At 37.4% G+C, this 26463-nt stretch overlaps 1 protein-coding gene across 2 annotated transcripts in view; it reads left to right on the top strand.

Annotated features, from left to right (window-relative positions):
* Positions 1–26463, top strand: part of GRM1 (glutamate receptor, metabotropic 1) — a 485478-nt gene that overhangs the window by 454671 nt on the left and 4344 nt on the right. Inside the window, exon 9 of one of the 2 annotated variants that reach the window (XM_011959443.1) lies at positions 19497–19581. The exons of the other annotated variant lie outside the window; for it this stretch is intronic. Within the exon in view, the coding sequence (XP_011814833.1) occupies positions 19497–19557 (61 nt within the window). The 3' untranslated portion in view covers positions 19558–19581. The remainder of the gene's footprint in view (positions 1–19496; positions 19582–26463) is intronic. 2 annotated transcript variants of the gene reach the window in all.

Raw genomic sequence — 26463 nt, 5'->3', positions numbered from 1 at the left:
AAGAAGAAGAAGGAAGAAGAAGAAGAAGAAGAAGAAGAAGAAGAAGAAGAAGAAGAAGAAGAAGAAGAAGAAGAAAAGGGTATTGTGTATCCAGAGTTAGATTCAGTTGGGGATACAGCATGCACATCTGTTCTGTGTGACTGGAAAGAGTTAGAAATCCTTAGATCCGTCCCTGAAGCACGGACAGTCATAGTGCCTAGGTGGCCAGCACAAGGATATTTTGTTTGAGGTAAAGTCCTGTGCTCCTCAAAAAATCAGGCTAGAGTGTTCTCACTTCCTGAAAGATGCAACAATTTTTCTTCACCTGAAGGCCCTTGGCATACTTTAGAATGAACATAGCTTAGTAAGTAAATGGCGTGTGGAGGAGAATGCTGCTGCAGGGGACCACCTGGAGAGCCACATGCTCAAGTGAAAGGAAGGGGTGAACAGCCCCAGGATAATGGAGATGCACATTCCCTGTCCCCAACCTGGTGAGGCAAATTTGCAGTCACCACCATTTCCTTGTTTTTTTTCCTTGCAAATAACACACTTGCTCCATAAATAACACAGAAATAGCTACTTTTAATACTTATGGCTCATATTTTCAAGTTCTCACCTGAGACAGACCATGGACACCTATTATGCTATGGCTTCAAAGAGAACATAATTCCATTTAAATATAGGTCACCTTTTATATTTCAGATTCAAATAAACTTGTAGAGTCAATACATATTCAAGTTCTGAAACTTAATATTTTATTCTCATATGTTAATGTGTAGTTTCTAAACTGAATTCATAAATATTCCAAGATAATTATCTGTAATGGCCCAAGGTGGGTACGTTCATTGCACCATCATGCAAATAAAGAATCTGAGACTTGGAAAACTCAATGCCATTTTTATAAGAGGAAGAAATGGGGCCAAAAATCATTGTTTTCTGGATAAAATCATTTATTTTTTATCATTCAATGGCTCTCTATGTTTGTTACCTCAACAATGTTTTTATTATTCATGCATTAAATTCAGTTAATAAGAGATAGAGCCTATTCCCAAATAGTTCGTGGTATAACACATAGTTACAACAACATTGTGTGCATGAAATGATAAGAAACAGTAAAATGTGGTGATTCATGTGAATGGGAAATTTTGGAGTCAGATGTTGTTTTTAGTCAGCTTGAACTGCTATAACAAAAATATCATAGACTGGGTGACTTAACAGTAGAAATATATTGCTCACAGTTCTGGAGGCTGAGAAGTCCTAAATTAGGGTGCTAGCAGGTTGGGTCCTAGTGAGGGTCCTCTTCTGGTTTGAAGATGGCCATCTTCTCATTGTATCCTCACATGGTAGAGAGCAGAGGAGGGAGGAAGCAAGCTCTCTCCTGTATCTTCATTAAGGCACTGATCCCTTCATGAGGGCCCCACCCTCCTGACCTACTTATCTTCCAAAGGCCCTACCTCTTCATACTCTCACATTGGGGTAGGACTTCAACATATGAGTTTTGGAGAACACAAACATTTAGTCCATAGCAGATGTCTACCGAGTGACCTGTTTTCTTTCAAATTACTAGTCCTTGGGTAAATTGCTTAACTTCTATGCATTTGAGTTATAAAAATGGATAATAATAGTGCTTATCTCATAGGGTTCTGAGGAGGATAAAATGAGAAAATGTGTATAAAGAGCACAGCAAGATACCTAAATAATTGAGAAAAATCTCAATAATTGTTAGCCAGTAACATTAAAATTATAAAAACATGGGAAGGTATATGAAAGTTTATATACTATACTAACATAAAATTCTTAATTACCCCTTCAAGTAAAGAGAGTTCTAGAAACTGGGGATATGCCTTAGCCTTATGCATTTATTATATTCATGCTATAAAAAATGGAGGGGCTGTAAGTCTGCTGGAAGTGGAGGCATGCAACTGTTACTCAGTGTGAGATGTGTGAAGAAGGACACCCTGTATGACACAGTTTGGCAACCTGTCCATGCTTGGCCTCAGCTAAAGAAAGATGAGGTCATTTGCATCCCATCTGCTAGCCTTAGTGTCCAGTATAAAGTATTATCAACTTAAAACTGAAGTTGAAGCAGACTGTGTGAATGTATTGGAAAGCCAGTCAGGGGGAGCAAAAGTATTGAGAGTTTAGAGAACAAAGAAAATAAGAGGAAAGTCCCAGTGGGTTTGGAAGCTTCAGATCATAAGAATAGAGCCTAAAGGATCATTAATTAGAACACTTTGGCTGCAAGTTATAGTTGACAACTTAAGCTAGTCTAAGCACATAGGGTGGGGTATTTAATGTAAAAATATAAGAAATAATATCCGGTATCTCATATGACAGAGAAGACTGGCTCCAGAGCGGAAAGGCTCCAGGTTTCTATCTTCCTGTCTCCTGTCTCGCCCTATGCCTTCTTCATCTTCTCCTCAGATATCTTTATTTCATGAGCACTCATGGCGAGTCTAAGGATAGCCATGCCAATGCTCATGAGTTCACATGTTGTTATAGGTCCAGATACCCAAAGAGACTGACTGAATTCCCTCCACCCACAGGGTTCTCCCTAGCACAGAGAGAAATACTGTCCATGGAGGGGGAAGAAAACTCCATGGCTCTGTTAGAGGATCCATTTATTATGAAAGTTTGAGGTGTAGAGTCAACTAAGTTTAAAAGCCAGACCTTATCTTCACTTCTATTATATGGGTTTCTGGCTATAAAATGTCTCTCTGTTGCCTCAGGATGAAGACTAAGAAAAGACAGAAGTTAAGTTTTGTTTTGCTTTGCTTTGCTGTCTTATAAAGAAAATAGATCATTAGAACATTGTCTTCTGAGTTAATAAAAATACATTATAAGTTACAGAACAATAAAATATTATTGCTAACATTAGTTAATAGAATATAAAAAGAAAATCTGTGACTATTTAATCAATTTAACAAAAAATGTGCCTATAATAAGATTTTATTTCAACAGAGTAAGGGAAGCTGCCTATAACTGAAGGCAACTTAATACTAGCCTCTATGCAGGTTATCTGTAAGACATATGAGGAATTGGCTGCTAACAAAATTAGGCCAAGCCCCTAGGTGATGCTGCTCCAGGTAATGAAAAACAACTGTTTGAAAGAAATCAATAACATTAGGAAATACTTTCCTTCCGCAGATTTTCCAGTTATAAAAATATATTCTCAAGTTATCATGCTCCTAGCAAATACCCTCAAATACTGTGGTAATTAATATTGTTTTCCACTTGATCAAACTTTATATTTCTTATATTATTTGGCTTAGATGGGTATGAAAAAATATAGACCTATGTAATAAAAGTACATTAAAAGAAATTATGATAATGGAGTTGCAGTAGAGATGAGGAAAAAGAGGGATGCTGTCCGCCAGTTCTGTGACTGTAGTTGTTGATTCCATTAGTGTCTTATTGCAAACTTCAATTAAGATTTTTATAATTTAGTCCTTAATTTTAAAAAATTACAGAGAGTCAACTATTTTACAAACTGTGGACAATTTATTGGTAAGGAAAATAGCACAGTGTGTGATCTTACAGAACTTCAAGTGTAGTGGAGTAGAGGAATACCAGCATAAACCTGGCTATGAAAATGTGACACGGTGACGTTCTACAACAGAGAAAGTAGGGAGTGTTTGGGAGGCACCTAGAGGGCCTCTAGTAAAGGCCTTAGAGGCAGGGAAGGTCTAGGAAGCTCAATGGACAATAGTTTCCATTAGCTAGACCAACAAGGAGATTAAGAAAGAGGAGGTTAAGGTGGGGGAAGTACAGAGAGAGTATTCTAGGCAGAGGGACCATGATGTAAAGAGATTTGGAGGCAAACAAGACCATAGCTTATTAGGAAAATGAAGAAAAAAATAAAAGGTTTCAGTAGGGTTGGTATTCCTTATAAGGAATGTTTGTTTAGCTTCAAGTATGTGAAGCCAAAAGTTATTTCAGGGCTAATCCTAGGTGTAAAATCACTTTTCCTAGGATGGTTAGAATTATAGGCTTGGTTTCAAGGGCTGAAACATACCTCTTAAGATCCAGAAGATAAACATTGTTGACTCATTCATTCAATAAACAACTTTCAAGCACCTAAATGTGTCAGGCACTGGGACAACTGCAGTGCTGAACAAACACATCTGGCTCCTGACTTTGTGGAAACTGAAATCTAGCCAGTAGACTGGGCACTGAACAAGACAATACAAGTGTAGTGAGTGTTTCTATGAGAAGTACTGGTGTTATATGAGTGTTATTAGAAGTCTCCAACCAGTCCAAGAATGCTAGAAATATTTCCAGGAAGCATTACCCTAGCTAAGATTTCTGACGAAGGAGAAGGGGTTGGTTAGGAAAGGAAGAAGACTGATGGGATAGAGCAGTCAGGGAATCTGGATGTAAAGATGGGAAAAAAGAAGCACTCACAGATGATGGAAATGAAGCAATTCCAGAATGCCTAGAGCAGAGGAAGTAAGAAGGAAAACATAGTGAGACAAGACTCGACAGGTCTCTGGGGCCAGATCACTCAGAAACTAGTTAGAGGAAGCCTTATGAGCTTGGACCTTATCTTCTGGACAATGAAAATCCACTGTGGTCACAGAATAGGGTGTACTGTGATTGATGAGATGTGTGTTTCAGAACTATCACTCTATCCCCAGTATGGAGGATGCTTAGGAGGTGAGCAAGATATGAGCCTGAGCTCTGGGAGGATACTGGTGCAGGGTCCAGGGCAGACATTACAGTGACCTGACCTATGGCTTTGACAGGTGGGATGAAGACAGTGAACAAAGAGAAATATTAAGTAAGAACAAAAGTAAAAGTAAAGTTGCTCAAAAAATTAAATGATAAGATCTACACAGAGCCAAGAGAGACATGCCTTTGCCTCAGGATTGTTAGGCTCCAAGACCTATAAAAGTTGAACTATAACCAGAATAAATGTATAAACATACTACAACATGACTGATCTGGAAAAGGAGGAGAGCAGAGCAAAACAGTCACCCAAACAAACATTGGAAATGACCACAGATCTCTATAAGGTGGAGGTGGGTGAAGGGCTTGGTGACCAATGGGTTCATTACAAATTTAAGCTGAACCTAACTGTCTTCATTTGATGCCATCAAATGTTTAACTATTGAATCTTGTAACCCTCCATCCCCTCCTTGTGCCTCCATGTGAACAAGCAATGATCAAGTCTTGTTTCCCCTTACAAGTCTATTGATATATGTTGCAGCATTGTCAATGCTGTATGTTATTTCCATTGCAAATGAAAATGGAATGAATTCTGGCATGTGTCAATCTTATTTCATGAACTTGTTTAATGTAAGTCTCATCCTAGCTGACATATCATTCTTTTCGGTGTAGACAAAAATAAGCCCTGCATTTAGGATTGAGCTGAGAGGTGAGCAGTGGGAAGGAAGGATGACAGCAAGACTGAGAACCAGATCCTGGCTGGCCCTTGGGAAAACTTTCATTAGGAATGTGCACTCTTTGGGGTTCACGGCAGCTCACCATGTTTTTAACATTTACTTTTTTTTGTAGCGTTCAGTTTATTTACAGTGGAGATGACAATACCCACATTCTGCTTATCACACTACCCATGAACATACTACATTCATATGGCATCATACTGTTTTAAGATTGTGAATTATGTAGTAAGTAGATTTTAAGAATCAGCTCAGTTTGTGTCCCAAAGCCTACCTTATTATACCTGTGCTTAGCTTTTCTGACCAGAAATTCATAGACAGCTTTTTTGTTAACATGTACTACATCTATATTTCATTTCTCCCACAGTAAGAATCCTAGCTCCCAAGAAAATGGATGAGAGGGTCAGAATATCTCATAAGTATATATTTTTATTATTCCACGATAGTCATACAAACATCCTAGAATAACTACTAATACTACCACTACCAACTCATTACTGAGGAGAGTTAAAACAGATTTCATACTATCTTCCTATCTCCTCCTTTTAAAATAGTTTTACTATATCTACATTATTTGAGTACAATACCATCTTTCTTTTAACTTTCATTTCATCTTAGTTCTACAATTAAGGATAGCACTTACCTCCGGTTCCTATGATGCTGTCTCCCTAGTTATTTCACTAGTCTGAAGCTTATAATCTTTTTCTAGAGTAGATTTCTCAGGAAAAGTTCATGGGACTAAAACTTAGATTTTGCTTATTGGAAAACATTTTGTCTACAATCTTTATCTCAAAAGCCAATTTTGCTGGATATAATTCAGGGTGCACATTTTATTTTTCTTAAGTATTTTCAATATGTTGTTCCAGTTACATTTAGTATAAAAGCTTTGCTGCCCCCAAATCTGATAATAATCTTTCGTCCCTTATAAAACGCTTACTGATTTTTCCTAGACACCCAAAATATATTTTTCTTTTTCTGTAAAGTCTAGTGATTTTACTAGAACAGTTATTGGTACTGATTGTATTGGGTCAATATTCTTAGAAATGTAATACTCTCTTTTAACATGGATTTACATTTTTTTAATTTTAGGAAAATTTTCTTGAGTTACAGTCTTCAGTATTTGTTTCTTTGCCTTAGTTTTCTTCATCAAGAATTCCTAGGATCTATATATTAAATCATCTTTGGTTTGCTTCAATATTTACACTTTTTCTCTAATCCTTTTTATTCTCTCATTTCATGTACATGTTATTGAAGTATAATTACATACAGCAATATGCATTGACATTAATGACAGTTTGATATATCCTACAAATGTGTAATACACTCATGAAACCAACCTACAACCAAAACCTAGGGCATTGCCCTCACTCTAGAAAGTTTCCTAGTGTCGCTTTTTAATCTATCCTGCTCTCCAATTAGAGACAACCGCTATTCTGATTTCTAGCCCCATATGTTAATCTCGCCTGTTCTTGAACTTAATAAAAATGAAATCATAAGGTAGATATTATTTTATGTCTCTATTTTTTCACACATGAGATTTATCCATGTTCTTACATGTAACAGGAGCTTATTCCCTGTAATTGCTGAGTAACGTTCCATTGCATGAATATACAATGTTTATTCTTCTGGTGATGAACGTATGGGTTGTTTCCAACTCTCACTATGACAAACAAAGGTACAATCAACATACATACCCAAGATTTTATGAACATGTATTTTCATTTAGGATGGTTATTTGCTTAGGAATGAAATTGCTGCTTGATAAGGCAGGTGCAAGTTTAACTTATAAGAAATTGCCAAACAAATTTACACAACGCTTTTGTCATTTTGCCTCCTACCAATAATGTATGAGATACATTTGGTGTTGATAGCCTTTGACATTTTTAGCCACCTAATGTGTATGTAGAGGTATTTAATTATAGTTTCCATTTGCATTTTCCTGATGACTAATGATCTTGAGAGTCTTTTTATGTGTTTATTGGCTATCTATACACCATCTTTTGTGAAATGTCTATCCAGATTCTTGCTTTTTTATTGGGCCATTTGCCTTTTATTATTAATCGCATAATCTGGATTTGGATTCTTTGCCAGATTTATGTATTGCAAATATTTTTTCTCAGTCTTTGACTTTTTATTTCTTATTGGTATTTTTTGATGAATGGAAGTTTTTAATTTTGATGAAGTCCAATTGATAAATTTTCCTTTTTCAGTTAGTGCATAGTTCAGTGTAGAAACCTTGCCTATTCCCAGATCATAGAGATACTCTCCTATGGTTTTCCTGGGAGGTTTACGGTTTTGACTTTTACATTTTTACTGTACTACATCTTGTAATACATAAGCAATAGGTCTTAGTTTGTGTGGCTATAACAAAGCTGTCCATAGACTGGGTGGCTTATATACCATAGAAGTTTATTTTTTACAGTTCTGGAGGATGAAATCTGAGAATAGGGTGCCAGCATGGGCGGGTTCTGGTGAGGGCCCTCTTTCACCGTGTAGACTATTGTATTCTCGTTGTATCTTCACGTGGCAGAGACACTGGAAAGCTCCCTGGGGTCTCTTTCATAAAAGTAGTAATCTCACTCATGAAGCCTCTACCCTCATGACCTAAGTGCCTCCCAAGTGCCCCGCTTCCTAATATCATCACATTGGGAGTTAGGATTTCAATGCATAAATTTGGAGGAGGCACAAACATTCAGTTCATAATAGAGTGGATCGAGGTTTTTGTTTTTGTTTTTTCTAAATATACATTCAGTTCACTCAGATCCATTTTTGAAAATATTGCCTTGCCTCATTGAATGACTGGTACTTTTGTCAACATCAGCTGAAAACACATTTAGTCCTGATTATGAACCCTCTATTCTGTTCTATCCATGTATTCATCTGCCTTTTTGCAAATACCGCACTGACCTGATTACTGAAACTTTAGTCTGAAAATCAGCTAGTGTAAGTCCTTCAACTTTGCTCTTATTTTCCATGATTGTTTTGCCCATTCTAGGTATAGGATATCATTGTCATTATTCAAAAGTTCATCGTTACGTTTGATGCTATCTCTAGGTTTTGCAGAGATGCGCATTAATAGGGTTGAAGATATTCCCTCATACTCTTAAGTTTGCTGAGAAATTGATCCCAAATAGGCACTGAATTTTGTCAAGTTATTCTTCTGCATTGGTTGAAATGATTATATTTTTCTATGTTACTGGGGAAATATATTGAATTATCAAATATTAATCAAACCCTGAATTTCTAATATAAGCCCTCCTTTGTCCTCTATATAGACTACTAGAAACAGGGTATACTTTGTCTGACATTAGTATAATTAACAGCTTTTATTTTTGTTTGGTGCTTGCATGATATACCATTTTCCATCCTTTGATTTTCAGCTTTCTAACCTTTGACTTTCACCTTTTGTGTTTATGTGTTTAAGGATTGTCTTATATGTGCAGCATATAAGTTTGATTTTGCTTTTCAGTCTGGTAATGTTTACCTTTAAATTAGAATATCTAGTTTATTTACATTTGATATAAATGCTGATATATTTATATCTACCACTTAACTATTTTCTATTTGTCTCACTGGATTTATGTTCCATTTTACCTTTTTTTTCTTTTATTGATTAGTCTAATATTTATCAAAATAATAATCACTAGTATTTTAATATTCAACCTTCTCCTGTATTAGTTTGTTAGCTCTAAATTCTTTTGTTATTTTTTATGGTCACCATAGAAATTATAAAAAAATTATTTAATCTCTTACAATCTCACATAAATTAGTAGTTTTATCACTTTCCAAGCAAGGCAAGGATCATGAAACACTTAAATTTATCTTGCATCACTCTTGTGCTTTTTTCACATGAATTCCATTTCTACACATATTTTACATCCTATCTTATATTACTATTAATGTGATTGATGTGCATAATCAATATTTATGTATCCCCATATGTTTCTCCTTTATGTTATAATCCAGTTACAGACTGAGCTGATTTGATGTGGACTGTGATTTTATAAAACTTGTTCTGCTTCACCTGGTGCATCCTGTTCTGAGGGTGGAGCTATCCAGGGGTCCTGGCTGAGATTCTGGGTTCTGATTGTGTACTTGAACCTGTAATTCTTTGAAAGTCTTAACTCCAATTTTGATTCCTCAGCACCGTGAGACTTCCAGAAACTTTACCCTGATTTTCAGCAGCTTTCTGCTTGGTTTTGTATCCTGTGCTTTGTGTAGCCTAAAATGTGATAATCTTTCTAGAGGGAAACCACCAAGTGTCAGTCTCACTTTTCTTTACTTCCTTCTCTCCAGGATCTCAGTTCCTCAAGTTCTAGCTGCTTTGGAGCACTTGAATATTTACAATTTTATGTCTACAGCCTTGTGAATGTATCAACAATTTTCCTTGCTTCTTTCCCTCTTAGTTAAGACTCTCTGCCTGGATTCTTAGTCTGTTGTCCTGTATCAAGAATCATCAAAAATTCCGAAGGGAAAAATAGCTTGAAGATGATCTGCTTACCTCTCTGAAGTCCTGTTCCTTCCAACTTACTGATCTGTTGGATTCTGGTTGCCATGACAGCTTCTCAATATCTTTCAGTGGTTTAAAAAAATTTATCTGGTTTTTCTTGTTGTTTTCAGTGGTAGAGTTAGTTTGCCCTGGGGTACTACCTATTAGCTGAAAGCAGAAATCTTCTTATACCAATCTTGATCCCTCCCTTTTATATTATGTCTACCACTTAATACTATTGGAGGATGTTAGAAAACCAATAACTTTCTCAACAGGCTTTAATGTGACTATGTTGTTCTTCAGGACTATGGTGATTAGACTTGTAATACTATGAGAGAAGTTGTATGACAATTGCTTATTCAGTTCTTTTTCAGGTTCCATGTGTGATGACATGAAGGTATTAATGCCACTGCTTAAAGAGAAATACCAGTGTGAAATAAACCTTAGTGGAAATAGGTGTCTAATATTGAGGTTGGTGCTATAGCCAAGAATTTCATAATCTTCACAAAATTTTAGGTTTTAGTGTTATAAGTCCTTTATAATTATCATTACATCTTCAGTTTTAAGCCTCTTACTAAGTAATTATTTCTTTTTTTCAAAACATTCTGAGGTGAAAATTTTAACTTTTGGTAAGTTGTTTTCATCATCCCTTTCTCTTCCCATCAGTGACAAATCAAAGTAAGATAATAAAAAGTTTGACTTTGGCAGTTTGTCATCTAAAGTCTATCTGGAAGCACAGCAGGCTATTTTCCCTTTTGTGTAACTTGATTTGCCTTTATTTCCTCCTAATTTTGAGCATCTGTTTTCTCATTGGAAAAGATGCCTATATGTGAGAACAAACACTTAAAATGTAGGTAAAATAAAATAATGTATTTACAACATGAAAAGTACTAACTGTACTCTACTGTAGAATTCTGAAATAAGAAAAACTTCAGTAGTAATCAACTTAAAAAATATTAGTACTGTGCCAAATTCTATCATTTAAATTTGGCATGTCTCCTTAGTAGCTGTTCATATCTTTTAATACATACTTTTAGAATGTTTACATTATATCTTTTTTTAAGTGAAAGAAAATATGTGTGCAGCCCCATATAGTATCTTAGTTATTGGGGTAAAGCTAAGAGGAAAAGGAATCATACTCTGAATTATTAGGTCATGATAACTTTATTTTTATAATATAATTCATTGCTTATTTTTATATTAAAAATAATAAATACTTACAGTGTGCAATTTGGAATATATTGGGAAGCACAAGGAAGCTAATAGTAATTACTTCCAGTTATATCTAGAAAGAAAAATCACCATTGATATTTTTATGTATATCCTCATTTTAGCACACACATATATACATACAAGCATATACATACACATTATTTTTACCAATTTTTTTAAATTTAAATTTTCCTGGGGACATTATGACATTCAATATTAAATTTTAAAATTAATTTAAGAATTTATAATAAAATAATTGCTTTTGCTATCCCTGCAATTAGCAAAGTAATAGAGAAGTTCAAAATTATTTCTTGCTAATATTCATATTAAGAATATTTCTATATTCTGTTTTGATTTATTCAATCATTCATTTAACACTCATAATAAGTAGAGTGGCCATATGTCTTTGTACCTATCCAGACAGTCCCAAGTTATCCCTTTTTTATGGCTTAATTATAAAGAAAACTTCTTTCACTCTTAAAAGTAATAGATTTGCATGAGAAATTCTATGGTTTTCTTAATTATTTGAAAGAATTGGGGCATATGTATTTATAATACATATGCCCCATATGTAGCATGTAAGGTAATTCTGACATGAATTATATCAGTCTTTAGAGACTATGGCCTATGGGAGATTAGAATTAACAGTAATAACATATAAGGAGTAAAAGGGATCACAGGAGATATACCGAGATTTCACCTACATTGCAATGTGAATTGTACAGGAATTTAACAAACATGTTGGAATTGTGAAGGAAACATATGCAAGATTCTATGAAGGCTAAGGATCCTTTAGGGAACCTAAACATTACCAAAGAAACAGAGGGAAGAAAAATAATAAGGTACCATTTTGCAACTCTCAGTTTAGCAAAAATTAAGAAATAAAGAATCCTGATGAGACTTTTGTTTTGGGTAGAATGAAAGAGACTGTGGCTGAATAGCTCCCAAGAAGAATAATTGGAAAAACAATAGGAAAGACAAAGGTAATTTATTTACAGCAGGGAGCTACTGAAATGAAGAAGATTAATGAGACTAAAATCTCAGAGAGAGAACTGAAAACTGAGACAATTATTTGCAGCCGTGTTTCCATGGGGCAAACACTGATAGTCCAAATTTGCCAATTCAGGGCACTATCTGGAGGCTGAGTGTATTTGTTCATTCTCACACCACTATACAGAACTACCTGAGACTGGGTAATTTATGAAGAAAATAGGTCTAATTGACCCACAGTTTCACAGGCTTAACAGGAATCACAACTGGGAGGCCTCAGGAAACTTACAATCATGGCAGAAGGCGAAGGGAAAGCAAGCAAGTCTTACCATGGCAGAGCAGGAAAGCAAGTGAGTGAAGGGGGAAGTGCCACACACCTTCAGAGAATCAGATCTCGTGAGAGTACACTCACTATCACAAGAAGATCAAGGGGAAAGGGGGAAGCCTGCTTCCATGATGCAATCGCCTCCCACGAGGCCCCTTCTCCAACACAGGGATTACAATTCGAGATGGGATTTGGGTAGGACAGAGAGCTAAACCATATCCCTGAGTTTCCAGGGTTGGGCCCAGAGGAGAATCAATGGAAGGAGCAGAGGAAACAGGAAATCTTTTGGTCAAGAAGGACTGGGGTGAGGAAATGAAAGGCCAGAGAGGCATCACCACAGGTCCAGCTTCTCCCTCAGCACATTTGCTGATGTCTGCTGTTGGGTGGGTCAGAAAGATTAAAAGATAAGCTGAATGCATCTGGCATACAGAATAGGTTTCCATGGAGTTCTCCAGTACTGAGAGACAGACTCATCGAGGAGAGAGCTCAAAAACACTTTCATAATCATGTGAAGCTAAAATGACAAAATTGAAGACTCAAAGTCATTCAAACACATGATAAAGGTTCCCTGTCGAGATATTTTTTCTAATTTTGAAGCTATCTGCAGCAGACCAAAAAGCAGGTGATGGAGAGAAAGACCCACCAGATGAAGTGCAATAGTGCACAGCCAGGCTTTCTGTTGAAAGTCCTAAAGGGATATGCTTTATGGTAGACTGATTTTTATCAAAATTGCAAAATGACTGTGACTCAGCTGAGTCACTGGTTGGATTACGTTAAGCAGTGTCCCTCTACTTAGCAGAGAAAATAGTAAAGCAAGATAGCACTTTCTAGGGCCTCAACATAATCTTATTTTATATGTTCACAGAGTCTCATCTGATATAAAATACTATTAGGCATACCAAGAGATAGGACCATATTTCTGGAAAACCTAGGGAAACAGACAGTAGAAGCAGACCCCCATGTGATACACTATTGGAGAACGTTAGAAAACCAAGTCGGGATTCTTAACATTGGTAAATAAAGGAAAAGAATCATCTATTTGCCTTACATTTTCTGTTTCAACTCTATCTCAGAGGAACTAAATAGATGATGAGGGAAAATTCTTCTTTAGAAAGGAAATATAGTTGACAGATACAAAAAGGATGATAGAATTGCATCACCACTTTGAAGTCTCATAATAAAATAATTTATCTACACTCTGATAATTAATGGCTGCTAAAACCACCAGAGGAAAGACTGATGGGATGTTTTTACAAAGTATGCATCAGGATGACAACATCTGATATCTCTGAAAATTGCCATAATAAAAAGTTAATTTTAAAAATGTTTAAAAACCAAACAGAATGTCTAAAAACCTTATACACTAGTATAAATTGTGCAAGAACTTTGCAGAGCAAATTGGCAATATATAAGAAAGATGAATGTGCATGCTCAACAAAGTACCAATTCTAGTTCTAAGCAAATATCATGGGAAAAAAATCTCCCACATTTGTGCAAGAAGACATACTTGACAATGGTTATTGCAGCATTGAAAAAATAGCAGAATGTAGGAAACAAACTAAATGGTCATCAGTAGAAGAATGGATTATTTGTTAAAGTGTGGTATTTATTCAATTTAGTTTAAGTGAGTGAACTAGGGCTATACATACCAACATAATACTGTGCAAAAAGGGAATTGTTGGATGGAAATGTAGAGTAATGTCAAGTATGTAAAATACAACATGCTAAACACTATCATGTATTATTTACTGACACATATGAGTATACATGTTGTAAAAGCATTAAAATATGCCAAGCGACAATACATACCAATTTGTCTCTTTAAAAGGAGAAGACTCATATTTAAAATAATATACAGAGGGCTTCAAACATATCCTTAGTATTTTCAAAAGAAAGAAGATTTTAATAAGGCAAAATGTTAATATTTGGCAAATCTATGGTAGTAACTAAACTGAATGTTATTAAATCATTCTCTGTAGTCTCTTACTAGTTTATGAATCTTAATATTAAAAATTTTGAAATGAAGCAATATTTTACACCTGTATGGAAAAACTGCATTGTGCATATAAGAGTTTTGACATACATGCATGTGTTAAAAGGAAGGGTGGAAAAAAATTTCCGTTTTCAGAGAGCCCGCACACATACTCAGAGCTCCATTCTCCATTCCTATGAACAAATGCTGAAAAACAAATATTAAAATTCAGAAAATAGGCAAATGCATTTGGCTTTTGAGAGCAATCAAAGGCACAAATTATGTATTTATCTATAAAAACAACATAAAATAGACTGTACCCTGCTAAAATGGTCTTGAGTGGTGGCTGTCATTCTTTATGATTACTTTGGACAGCTGCTGCATTATTATTTCCATGGTGAGCTTTCTATATTTTTGAGACTGACCATCTGGAATTGTATAGACCATTTTATCTCTGCTAAAAAGTAGGTTAACCTCCAAACTTCCATAAACATGCAACTTCATAGACAGCTAACCTGACTGTGTGCCTCACCTGTTCCTGAAAAATCCATTCAAAGTCACTGTTGCCCAAATAAAAAAGTCTGGAAGAGAGAGAAAATAAAGTCTAGTTTATTTTCTACTAGAAGTTATTGAGATTCTTAAGTAAGGAAAGTGGTTGAAGTCAACGAGTAAAGTGAAGGGAAGTTTGAGATCCTATGAAATAAGTCTAAGCTAAATACACACTGATATTTAAAATATCTGGGTCTTTTGTCTGTGTCTTTATTTTTCCATCCTTCAAAATAAGGGTATTAATAGCAATGGCTTATGGCTTAGGCTGGAATAGCATTTTGCTATTTGAAAGCATTTTCACACATACTTTTTCAACAATCCTTCTTTATGGGTGAAAAAATTGAGTCTGAAAGAAGTGATCATACAATTGGAAAGTGCCAGGCCTCCTGACTCAACAGAGATCTCATTGCTAACATCATAATGAGTAAAATTTATTTGTAACAAATTCTGACTTCATTTAAAAAATAAATCTTTACATAGAAAGTGGGAAAGAATGGGTGACCTGATGTAAATAAAATAACATATTAAAGCAAAGTCGTACAGAGTTAAGTATCTCTCAAAGACAGAGAGGCTGCTATATCAAGGAAGATTATTTGGACAATGGAAATATATGGATAAAGCTATGCAGAATCCATCAGTGTATGACAAGCAGTGGCTTTACAAAAGGGAGAAAGGAAAGGATAAAGGAATGGGAAGAGGAGGGGAGGAGAAAGAAAGGGAGGGGAGGGAAAGGAGGGAGGGAAAGAGAGGAAGGAAGGAAGGAAGGAAGGAAGGAAGGAAGGAAGGAAGGAAGGAAGGGAGGGAGGGAAAGAGAGGAAGGAAGGAAGGAAGGAAGGAAGGAAGGAAGGAAGGAAGGAAGGAAGGAAGGAAAGAAAAAAGGAAGGAAGGAGAGAAGGGAAGAGAAAGAGCGAGAGATCTTTGCACTTTAAGAATAAATTGAAGAGGATTCTTTCTAACTAAACTACTTCTGGGGTTTCTTTAAATCCACAACTTCTGCCAAAAGATTCAAGCACAGATTTGGGACTTATATTTGACAAGCCCCCATATGCTACATTTTCCCTCCAAGCTTTTACTCTGCCTTGCTGAATCTGTGGTTGATTGAATATGTGGTTTTGCAATTACTAAAAATACCCTGAAGTCAACCTCTTTCTCTCAGTTTTTATGCAGTTGATAAAATGACCACTCTGGCCTCAGATTTTACGTGGCTTAGCTTGTAACCTTTAATAAAACACTCCTTTCATAAAAGCAGGGCCATTTATATTTCACTTCAATGCAAAGTGAAAGTCAGAGACCAAAAAAAAAGGGATCATAAAGGAGATGCTCTATAGTTTTTTTTTTCTTTTTTTTTTCAAACCTTTCCATCAATAGTTAATTAGGGTGTCTTTGGGATTACTCAAAGTTACTGTGTGAAGCTTGGCTGTCAATATGCCTGAAAGCCTCAAAGAAACCACAGAACTGTCCCCTAACTGCAGGAGTAGTTTAAAGAGGGAATGTAAGTCACAGAGGCCACAGGGCTTCCTGTCCAATTCCCGGGAGACACAGACGTACAGATGCAGCCCGGATACACCACACTGTGCAACTGTGCTAAGGTCAGTACATCAAGTCTCCAAGTTGTCAAGGCATCCCCCCACCCCTTGTTTTTATCATTAGACATCCCCAGCAGGCAGGACCAGCTGCATTATTTGCAGGGCCCAGTGCAAAATGAAAACACGGAGCCCCTGATTCAAAAAGCAGGGGAAGTGTTAACGGTACTGCATTATAAAGCCATAGTTTCTCTTGATTTGTCATGGTGATTTGTATTTTTCATTTAGTGCTGTGTTCCCTTGTGTGGGGCAAATGAAGTCCCACCAGACACGGCCGCCCCCATTTTGTGACTGCACGTGCATGGCCCACAGGCTGCCAGGTTCCCCTCCAGCCAGTCACTGGGCAGAGGCCATAGGGAAGTTGAACCAGTTACCTCTCTTTCTCACATGCCTCTTGCCTCAGTCCATATTAGACAGGCGACTCCCAAGGGTATTGCAATAACAGTGCAGAGACATCTAAGGTATCTGGATAAAAGATGGGTAAGAGGCTTGCCACTGCGTGTTGCCTACAAAAAGTGTAGTGGCACTGCCAGTCCAGGGAGGAGAGAGCCACTGCCATCCATTGTCTTGAGATAGTGCAAGGCACATACATCAGACCCTGATCTCATCAGGACTTGTGCCCAACCCCTTGTCAGTGGTGAGCAATGGAAATATATGGGTACAGCTATGCTGAATCCATCAGTGTATGACAAGCAGTGACTTTACAAAAGGAAGAAAGGAAAGGAAAAAGGAATGGGAAGAGGAGGGAAGGAGAGGGAAAGGGAGGGGAGGTGAGGGAGGGAGGGAGAGAGGGAAAGTGGTAGTGACTTCTAGGCAGCAACAGGTAGTGGGAGACTGGACAGGGCTGAGACCCAGGGGACAAGAGTCCAAAAAGCCCATAGCCTGTCCAGAAAGGCAGGGAGGCTGCAAGATGGGGGCCATGTGTAAACTGAGGCTCCAATCTCCCAGCGCATGCTCTATTTTCCGAATTGACCATCATTTACAAAATACAAATTAAAAGATAACATTATTATGAATTTCAAGAGGATGATCAGAGAGCACTAAACATCAAGTGCAGGGCTCTTTGGAGGGAGGGATTGTGTTTGTCTGTCTGTGCTGGTTACAGGCCCGTGAAGCTGGTCCTGCCAGGGCCCCAGTTCCTAGTGCCGATTGAATAGACCACATACAGACATTCCTCAAAAGTAGAATTAATTAGAGGGTCAAGAGCATGCAAACAAGGCAACGTCTAATACTTTGAGTGTATTTTCTATCTTCTTTCATGAGAAATAAAGTTGTTTGAATATTATTTTACATATTACTTCCCACTAACTTCATTTATATATTCAGACATACCTTTACTCCTGATCATCTCCTTGCTAACATTTTCATTGTTTCAATGATCTTTGTGATTTCGAGTGGGCATCTTGAATGTCAGGGACATATTACCCTGATAAGTTTGATAGCAAGCAGTGTCTCTTTTTCTAAGTTTCTTAAATGAATGGATTATTGCAGTAATAATGAAGTTACACCAAAGTGTCTCAAATTCTTATTTTTGGATGTGAATTTCAAATTACTCTGGGTAGATCATGCACCTTTAAATGACTTCGTGAATGGTCCAAACTTGATGGAATTGTACATATGGATTAATTTTGTTGCTTCTCTGTTACATTCATTGTGCTATGGAAAATCTTTTCTTGCCTTATACATTCAGATCAAATCCCTTGCTTTCAGGTAGTGAACATCTGTTCCAGAGTATTCTTTTTTAAAAATTAAAACTCACAGCTCTTCTTTCCAGCACGTGTCAGGCCTCAGCCTGAAAGACTTGGAATAGGAAGGGGCATGGTCTCCTCCTGCAATACCTCTTCCTCCTCTTTCTTCCGAGTTTTCACTCTTCTGTCTACTTTGATGGGAAAAAGAGATAGAAGAGAAGGAAAAGGTCTTTGACTTGCCAGGAGCCATTGTGGTCCTCTTCCAGGTTACCCTGGACAATTGTTACCAGGATCTTCTGGGCAGAGGGTCAGAGGTTGACTCATAGAGAGCACTGATGAGTTTGAGGAGCCCTATAGGGAACTGCATCACTGCAGAGTCCCCTGACATGAGAGATTTCTCTCCAGTTGAACCAACCTCATCCATACCATCTGTAGCATGTGCTGATAGTTCACCCTAAGCATCTTGTCCCTGAAATTATTTTCTATGACAGGCAGCCCACTTATGTGGCATGACAGCCAGACAGCTTTATCCCACCACCTTCTGCAGTGCTGGCTGACTTATGGGAAAAGCACTTATCCTTATTCCAAAAAATGATGGAAAGACCAACTACCCATGGCTGCCCATCAGCGTTGTCATGTCTAGCCAGTTCTCTTCTCCATCTGCCAAAGGGGCACAGAGGACAGATTATCCTAGGTGCTGTATAGGGAGACATCCAATTAGGGAATGAGATGATATTCTTCCCTTGTACAGATTCTTCCAGTCTCAACAGGTGGGTCTCTTGCTGCTCCCCATCTCTCTACCATTGGACACTTTCTGTCTTGTGAATGCCAAGAGATAAATGTGACTTTATATGAAGTGACAGCAATGCATTCATGATGCCATAATATGCGGGAAAATTAAGAGTGCAATTAAGTCACAGTGTCAAACTCTTGCACTTCCTTTAAGAGGGGTAGAGGGCGGGAAGAATCAGTCTACATCAAAGTGAGTATAGGTGAAGTCCACTGCCACCAAGGATAAAGAAAGGTGTCAACAGTGGAGGGAAAGAGCAAACCTGGGATAGACACACACACAGAGAGCAAAAAAACATCTGCCACTTGGAAAGAGATGCACCCCACTGACATGGCTTTAGGAAATAGCCTGGCAATAAGAAACAGCCAGGCAGAGCAGAGACCATACAGGAAATGGAGGTGGAGGCAATACAGAGCAAGGCTCAGGGCCAGGCACTGCCTGAGTGGTGGACTTGCCATATCTGTACACATGTATAACCCCCTCGCTCACTGGGTGTCTTTTTCTTTTCAATCTTTAGGAAGAGGCAGCCAGAATTCTCGCCCACCAGCCAATGTCCGTCGGCACATGTGCAGCTTTGAAAACCCCCACACTGCAGTGAATGTGTAAGAGAAGCTGCATGGAAAATCTAGTGTTTTGCCCCTTGCTTTCTCTCTCCTGGGTTTTTCCACTTTCTAACATGGAAACAGATGTGGTGCATGCCATCAGAATGAAGAATTCATTTACGTGCCATGGTTTGCACGACTGCCTTAAATTTATCGTCCATCATTCTTAAAAGGACACTGTCAAGTTGTTCATTTAGTCTTTTTGCTGTTTTATGTTTTGATGCACTATTTTTTTTTTCTGATTCTGGAGATTCACTTTTGTTTGTGACTCCCACTCACAAGCTCGAAAGTGAATTTTCCCCCTTCAGAAATTTGTCAGCTTCTCCTTGGCAAACAGAGCTCTTTCTTTTCTTTTCTTTTTTTGCCTTTTTGTGGTTGCACAAATGTTTGAAATGATGCTGTCTGCACTAAAGTAAAAGTCATAGCTTGAATTTATGGAAGAGTTCTATCATGTCAGTTTGCAGGGGTGGGTGCCAACATGAGCCTCTGCTGGGTGCCTCCCACGCCCTGGGGAGCACAAAACAAAAGTTTTGTGTGTCCCACAAAAAGTATACTTTACAAAAAGGAAAAGTAGTCATTTTCCTAACATTATGAGTGATTTTTATCAGATTTCCTCGTCTGATAAAAACGATGCATGTTTGGTCCCATTTTTGACCTTTAGATCTTGACAGTGTCTTTTTAAGTTAACAGAAGAACATAGACCATGTTCAGTTCGTTGTGCACGGAGTCTGTGGTCATTTTCAGCTGTTCCTTTACAGCCCTTCAAACTCCTGGGAGAGTCAAAGGTACACATTCCTGCAGCAGGAGGGAGTCCACTGATGAGGTGCCTGTGGCTTGAATAGCTCTTCAGATGAGAAGAGCCCGATTTGTTCAAATGTCTGCTACTGAACCTGGCCATGGAGGCTGGTGAATAGGGCCATAACATCTCTTCCCTTCACTCAGTGGAGTGCACTGGGAAGTCTGTTGTCTGCCTTTCTGCTTTTCCTTATACAAGCCCAAATAGAAAGAGTGTGATCTCCACCAAATCATATTGATTCTTAGAGGAACAAATGCGGTAGTCCTGCTGGTGTTCCAGGTAGTAACTGAGAGGCATCTGTACATCTAGGCCAGTGCCACTCTACTGTGGCTGGATGAATTCTCTGTAATTCTCCCAAGCTCAGAAGGCACTGAGTGTTTCTTGCATCGTGGGGTGAGTCTAACCAAGGACACAGCAAGGAGATTCTAATTGTGAGAGCTGCTGGCTGCCTGTCAGAAAGGGTTGATGGGAATGGGTAGATGTGCTTGTCTTATCATGACAGCAGGGCCAGAGAGAGAGGAGAGTTGACTGACATTTTGTGACTAAAAGCAAAAGTAAAAGCTGAATGTGGAACCTCCCTGGTGGGTGACAGAAAATAAAGTAACAATCAGCAAAGCTAACAGACTGGCCATTAAGAACTTTCAGAACAGGATCTATTCAAACTTTCCTTCTTCAGACCATAAAGGATTAGGAAGAGATAAGTAGGTTTAAATCAGTGCACCATAGACTAAAGTAAGACTGGATATTTTTAGCCATGGTTGTTCCTGTTAAATTTTTTTTTTAAAGATATGTTCTCCTGTGACCTTCAGTTCCCACTGTTTTTGTGAATAGGCAAGGCAAAGAGATTAGCGATGATGGAAATAAAGCTGCCTACTGGACCATTATGATCTGTCTAGATCTATCCTACTCCTGAGAAATAATCCCAACAGAGCAATGCAGCTGTAATTTTTATTGCAATTAGAAAATTGGCAAATTTTCCAGTTGCAGGAAATATGGCAGTTGCATTTCTTTGTTGGGAAATTGGCAAATTGGAAAATTTATCAGTTTTCCCATTTCCCAGGGTAAATTGTGAGAACTTCAGGTAGAGCCGAGGAGCATCAAAATCTCTTACTATTAAGAAATTGTTTCTGGTAGCACAAAGCATAGAAGAAATAATAATGTTTTGATCTGAAGTTCCTTTAAAGGGAGCATAATTTACATTCATCTATAATTCCCGAAGAAATATAATCATATTTATTATACCTCTGCTAAAGTAATGCCATGGTACCAACATGTTGTCTTAAACAGATTTTGGTACAAGAATTTCTTAGATCAGCCATTAATCATGATTACATTGGAGCAAGCCCATTCAAAATATATTTGGAAAAATTTTAGTATCCATCAGAATTCTATTCTTTAATATGAAGTAAATTGAGCAATTTTCTCGGGAGAGTGGAGCTTCTACCCAGACAAAGTTTATGGTGCCTTCCATACTTTACTGAATTTGATTAGGTAATTTTATCTCTGAATGTCTTTTTCTTTATTGATCAAATGAAGAAAGCATAGGTCTTAATAAAGGCAAACTGATTTTCTTTCTATTGTATTTTATCTGGTGTCATATGACTTGAGGATGTAGGATGTAATTGATCTAAACATCCTAAAAGAAGAACTGCATATTTAGACTTTGTGATATTCTCTAATTTCAGCAAGCTAATGGCTTTCTGACTAGCTTAAGATGAAGGTAGAATTAAAGGAGAAAAGGCTAAGCTTCACAATACTATTTAAGATGTAATATCAACAGAAACTACCAAGTTCTCATATAATTAGAAAGCACACTCAGAGATTCTCTACCTTACAGCCAGTGGGGAGTCAAAAAGATGAGAAATTGTAATTATGTTCAGATAGGCCCCCAAGTTTGAGAATACATTCTAAATACGCAGACTTTTCTGGAAGGCTTACAAGAAGTGGAGCTGGAGTCAGTGGGAGTCCTTTGTATTGATGACAAACTTGGGGTTGCCTGGGAAAACAGAAGTCTGATTCAACTGGTGTCAAATAGTTCTTAGGCCTGAGATTCTACAAGACCTACTTCTCAAGCTGCACTGGGGTACCAGAGGGCTGATGAATGTGAAGTTGAACTATTTGGACAGTTGTATTTCCAGCATTCCTTTGGGAAAGTTTTAGTGGGGTCAGAACCTCCCCTTCCTTGACAGGCCTCATATTCTAGCTGTAGCTGCAGGAGCCAGAGCAGAACTGCCCCGAAGCCTGTGCTTTTTGATATTTTTTGTTGATGAACCAATTCTCTCCTTGCTGGGACTCGATAGTGTTTTCTGTTTCCATTTTCACTTTCAGAGAAAACAAGGGCTACCCTCCTCAGGTTCCAAAGAATGAGCCTTTCTTTCTTGTGCGAAGGTCTTGCATTATCTGTGGGCTTTCTGGATACTGTCCTTATACCTGTTGTGAAGCTATTAAGCCTAGAGGCAAAGACTTGATTTGGACATAAGAAAGACAGGTGTTGTGTAAGCTTCTCCTTCAGGCAGCTTGTGCAGGAGGCTTCCCTCCTGATGATCTCAAACACCCACCCACTGTTATTCCCATTTTAAACCTCTCTGGATCAGAGAACAGTGTACTCTGCAGATGTAACTAGTACTTACTGAAACAAATAAAACAGACAGGATCACTGAATGCCAAAGATACACTAATCTGTTTACACCACCCACTCTCAACTCTCAAGAGTGCTGTAAATATTGGGTTTTCTGTTTGGGGGATTGCGATAGTTATCTAATGAAAGAAAAACCAAAGCAAGATCCTGAACCTGTTGTTGCTGGAACTGCAGCCTCAGGCCTGCCCAGATGTCCACACAGTAACTATACATTATTCTATACATTCTGTAGGCCTAACAGTGTTTTCCTCCAATTGAGCCACCTGAGATATTTACTCTAAATGCTGCTGCTGCATTTGATCTTCAAATATGAGATTATTTTAGGTCTCAGGTCTGTCTTTTGAAGTTTGAGCAAAAAGTTTGGGTGCTTTGTAACTATTATGTGGTGTTTTCTAAACCAGATTGCTTTTCCTGAGATTAGGAGGCCAAATAAAATTAAACAATAGAAGGAGGAAGCTGGTGGCATAAGCAGAAACAATTAAAGTTATCTGGGATTAAATAAATATCATTTTGCAGGGTAATATTGTATTTTTATAATGTGTTTACTCTTTTTTGATATAAAGGGATTTGATTTTATATATTTTTCTGTTCTTAATATCACAGTAGTTGGTTCCCAGCCTTCTCAAATAAGATACTCTCTTTTCTCACCAAAACAATTCTTAAGCCTTCACCTGAATCTATTATTACTAAATGTACCTCTATTCATGGCCGTTTGAATACGGAACAAAATAAAAGCTTCCCAGAATTTAGTTACACATGTATTGAATAGCACACTTTATTATAACAGCATCCACATACATTTAAAAACAGCAGTGCGTTGTCTACAAATACATAATATTTATTCAGTCTAAAAACAATGCTTAATGCAGGTATAGATACATGGACCTTTCAGATTATCTATGGACTACAGGTAAGAAATGACTCATCCCAAAGGACCAAAGTTTATACTCAGTGCTGCAATGTCTGTGAGATGATACATTCCTTCTCCTATCTTTGGTTTTTAAAAAGCAATTTGTTTTGTCCTTGAAAAAAAGATTACGCTAATTTTGTTAATCTGATAAATGCCCTGAGGTGTGAGATCTGTTTCCTAATTAAATAATACTTTACAGCAAATCTAGAGCAAGACTGAGGGGAACGACAGTTACCAATTTTGAAGGCCATAGTGAAAATGTGCCATCTCAACAATAAAAATTGGATTTAATTAAAACAGGACTAAATTATGATTATATCTGTCTGCAACATGATTAATAATACTGTTAACTTATGGGTGCTTTTGATTTAAAAAGAGGCCAGCATAGAACCTGTGGACAATGAGGAAAGCAGCCCATGTGAATGAGTGGGATCACCTTAGGGCTTTCCAGGAAACAAGCTACATTTTTGCTATTATGTGTGGAAACTAAGGGACAGCTAAGCCTGCTGGTTGAATTAGAGGCAGACTAGTTCTCAAGGGACGTGTTTTTGTTGTTGTTGTTGTTTTTATTTTTATTTTATTATTATTTTTTAACACACACACACAACTAAATAGATACAGGATAACATTTTGTTTAAGCATTTTTCTGGTAAACATTAAGAAGGCATTTCCTAACGTGTATTAAGAAGTAGGAAGGTGGGGAAGGAAACATTTTTTTTCTTTTTTCTTTTTTTTTCTAATTTTTTTTTTAATTATTATACTTTAAATTCTAGGGTACATGTGCACAACGCGCAGGTTTGTTACATATGTATACCTGTGCCATGTTGGTGTGCTGCACCCATCAGCTTGTCATTACCCATTAACTCGTCATTTACATCAGGTATAACTCCCAATGCAATCCCTCCCCCCTCCCCCCTCCTCCCTCCCCATGATAGGCCCCGGTGTGTGATGTTCCCCTTCCCGAGTCCAAGTGATCTCATTGTTCAGTTCTCCCCTATGAGTGAGAACAGGCGGTGTTTGGTTTTCTGTTCTTGCGATAGTTTGCTGAGAATGATGGTTTCATTTTTTTCATTGCAATTTAAAATGATGCAAATCATTGAGTTGGATGTTGTATGTAGTAAGGCATTCTTAAGGAGGGCAAATAAGTTTTATATTTGCCTTTCTAGAAGAGGCATATTGAACGCATAAAGAGAAACAAAGTGTGTATAGTGGTAGATGAGGGGGTTGTTGAGAAATATTAAGTGAGGGATGAGCTTACCTAGAGTTTTAAGCTCAGAACAACAACTGTGGATTCTGGCAGTGATTCTGGCTGACTGGTTGACTACCTGTTCTTGCCAGGGACACCACTGGCCTGTTCTTTAGTTTGCTCACTTCAGAAAAGAGTCAGCTATTCCAACAACATAGTGTGGGAGTCAATGAGACAATTTTTTAAAACTTTACAAGTACTTATACAGTCTCAGATAAAGTGTAAGCATATATTTGAAAGAAATATTAACTTTGATATAATAGAGATGACCTTTTATTCCTAGAAAATTAAAAATGCAGTGTAGGTTATCAGATATATGGAGGAACTACCTATTTCCCAAATAATGAGGTCAACACTTTTAACGGTTTTATCTATTTTAAAGCTTCTATATCCAAAATTTTCTATAATCAATATCAGACTTTTACACTCATGTGTACTTATCTGTCTCACTTTATGTTTCAAGATTATAAAATATGAAATGTCAAAACATTGCCTTCATCATAAATGGTGCTCACATATAATTTTTGAAGTATTCGTTCTTGTATTCTCAAGATGATTAAATAAGCCATTATTTAAACTACTAATCATTTCCTACATTTTTTCAAACAAAAACTAGAATATAGTCTATTTCACCTCCACTTCAAAAAAAATGTTCATTTTCATATTCCTTTTAATGTCACACTTGTGTTATTATGCTACTTTCTCTGTCATTTTACTGAGTACAGAGAAAAAGCAAACTTCTTAAAAAAAAGAAAGAAACAATTATTTCCTGATTTAAGGATTACCACCATTGTTATTAATAGAAGGCTATGGTAAGGTACCACCATATGCTAAAAGTTATACAGAAAAGAAGCTAAGTCCAGAAGTAAGATCAGAGTTATTACAATAGGACAGAATTTGGGGTGTATGCCACAGTACATCTCATTACTTTCTTATTCAGGGAGAAATTCCATATGCCTGGTTTTCTGTGGGTGCCAAGAAGATGAGAGTTGATACGGCTGGGAGACTGCTGGCACCCTAAGACTTTCTTCACCAAGGCTCAACGAGTAGATGTCTTTGTCTCAGTAACTGCTGCTTTGTCTCAATCATAATCTTGTTCCTAATGTTCCTAGTGTGAAAATCCCAAACTAGCTGCTGTGAATCAGGACCTTTATGTGAATTGTGATCCACTGTATGTGTGAGAAATTATGCATTGAAATGTTTTTTAAAAAATCAAAAGCTACGAAGCTCATAAATTGACCATAAGTCCGAGTTTTTCTGTCATCTGCTTTTTCATGTTCCTTATAGGTACC

Source organism: Colobus angolensis, unplaced genomic scaffold (genome assembly GCF_000951035.1).
Source record: "Colobus angolensis palliatus isolate OR3802 unplaced genomic scaffold, Cang.pa_1.0 Scaffold493, whole genome shotgun sequence".
Classification (NCBI taxonomy): Eukaryota; Metazoa; Chordata; class Mammalia; order Primates; family Cercopithecidae; genus Colobus; species Colobus angolensis.
This window is presented reverse-complemented; position numbering and strand designations above follow the sequence as displayed.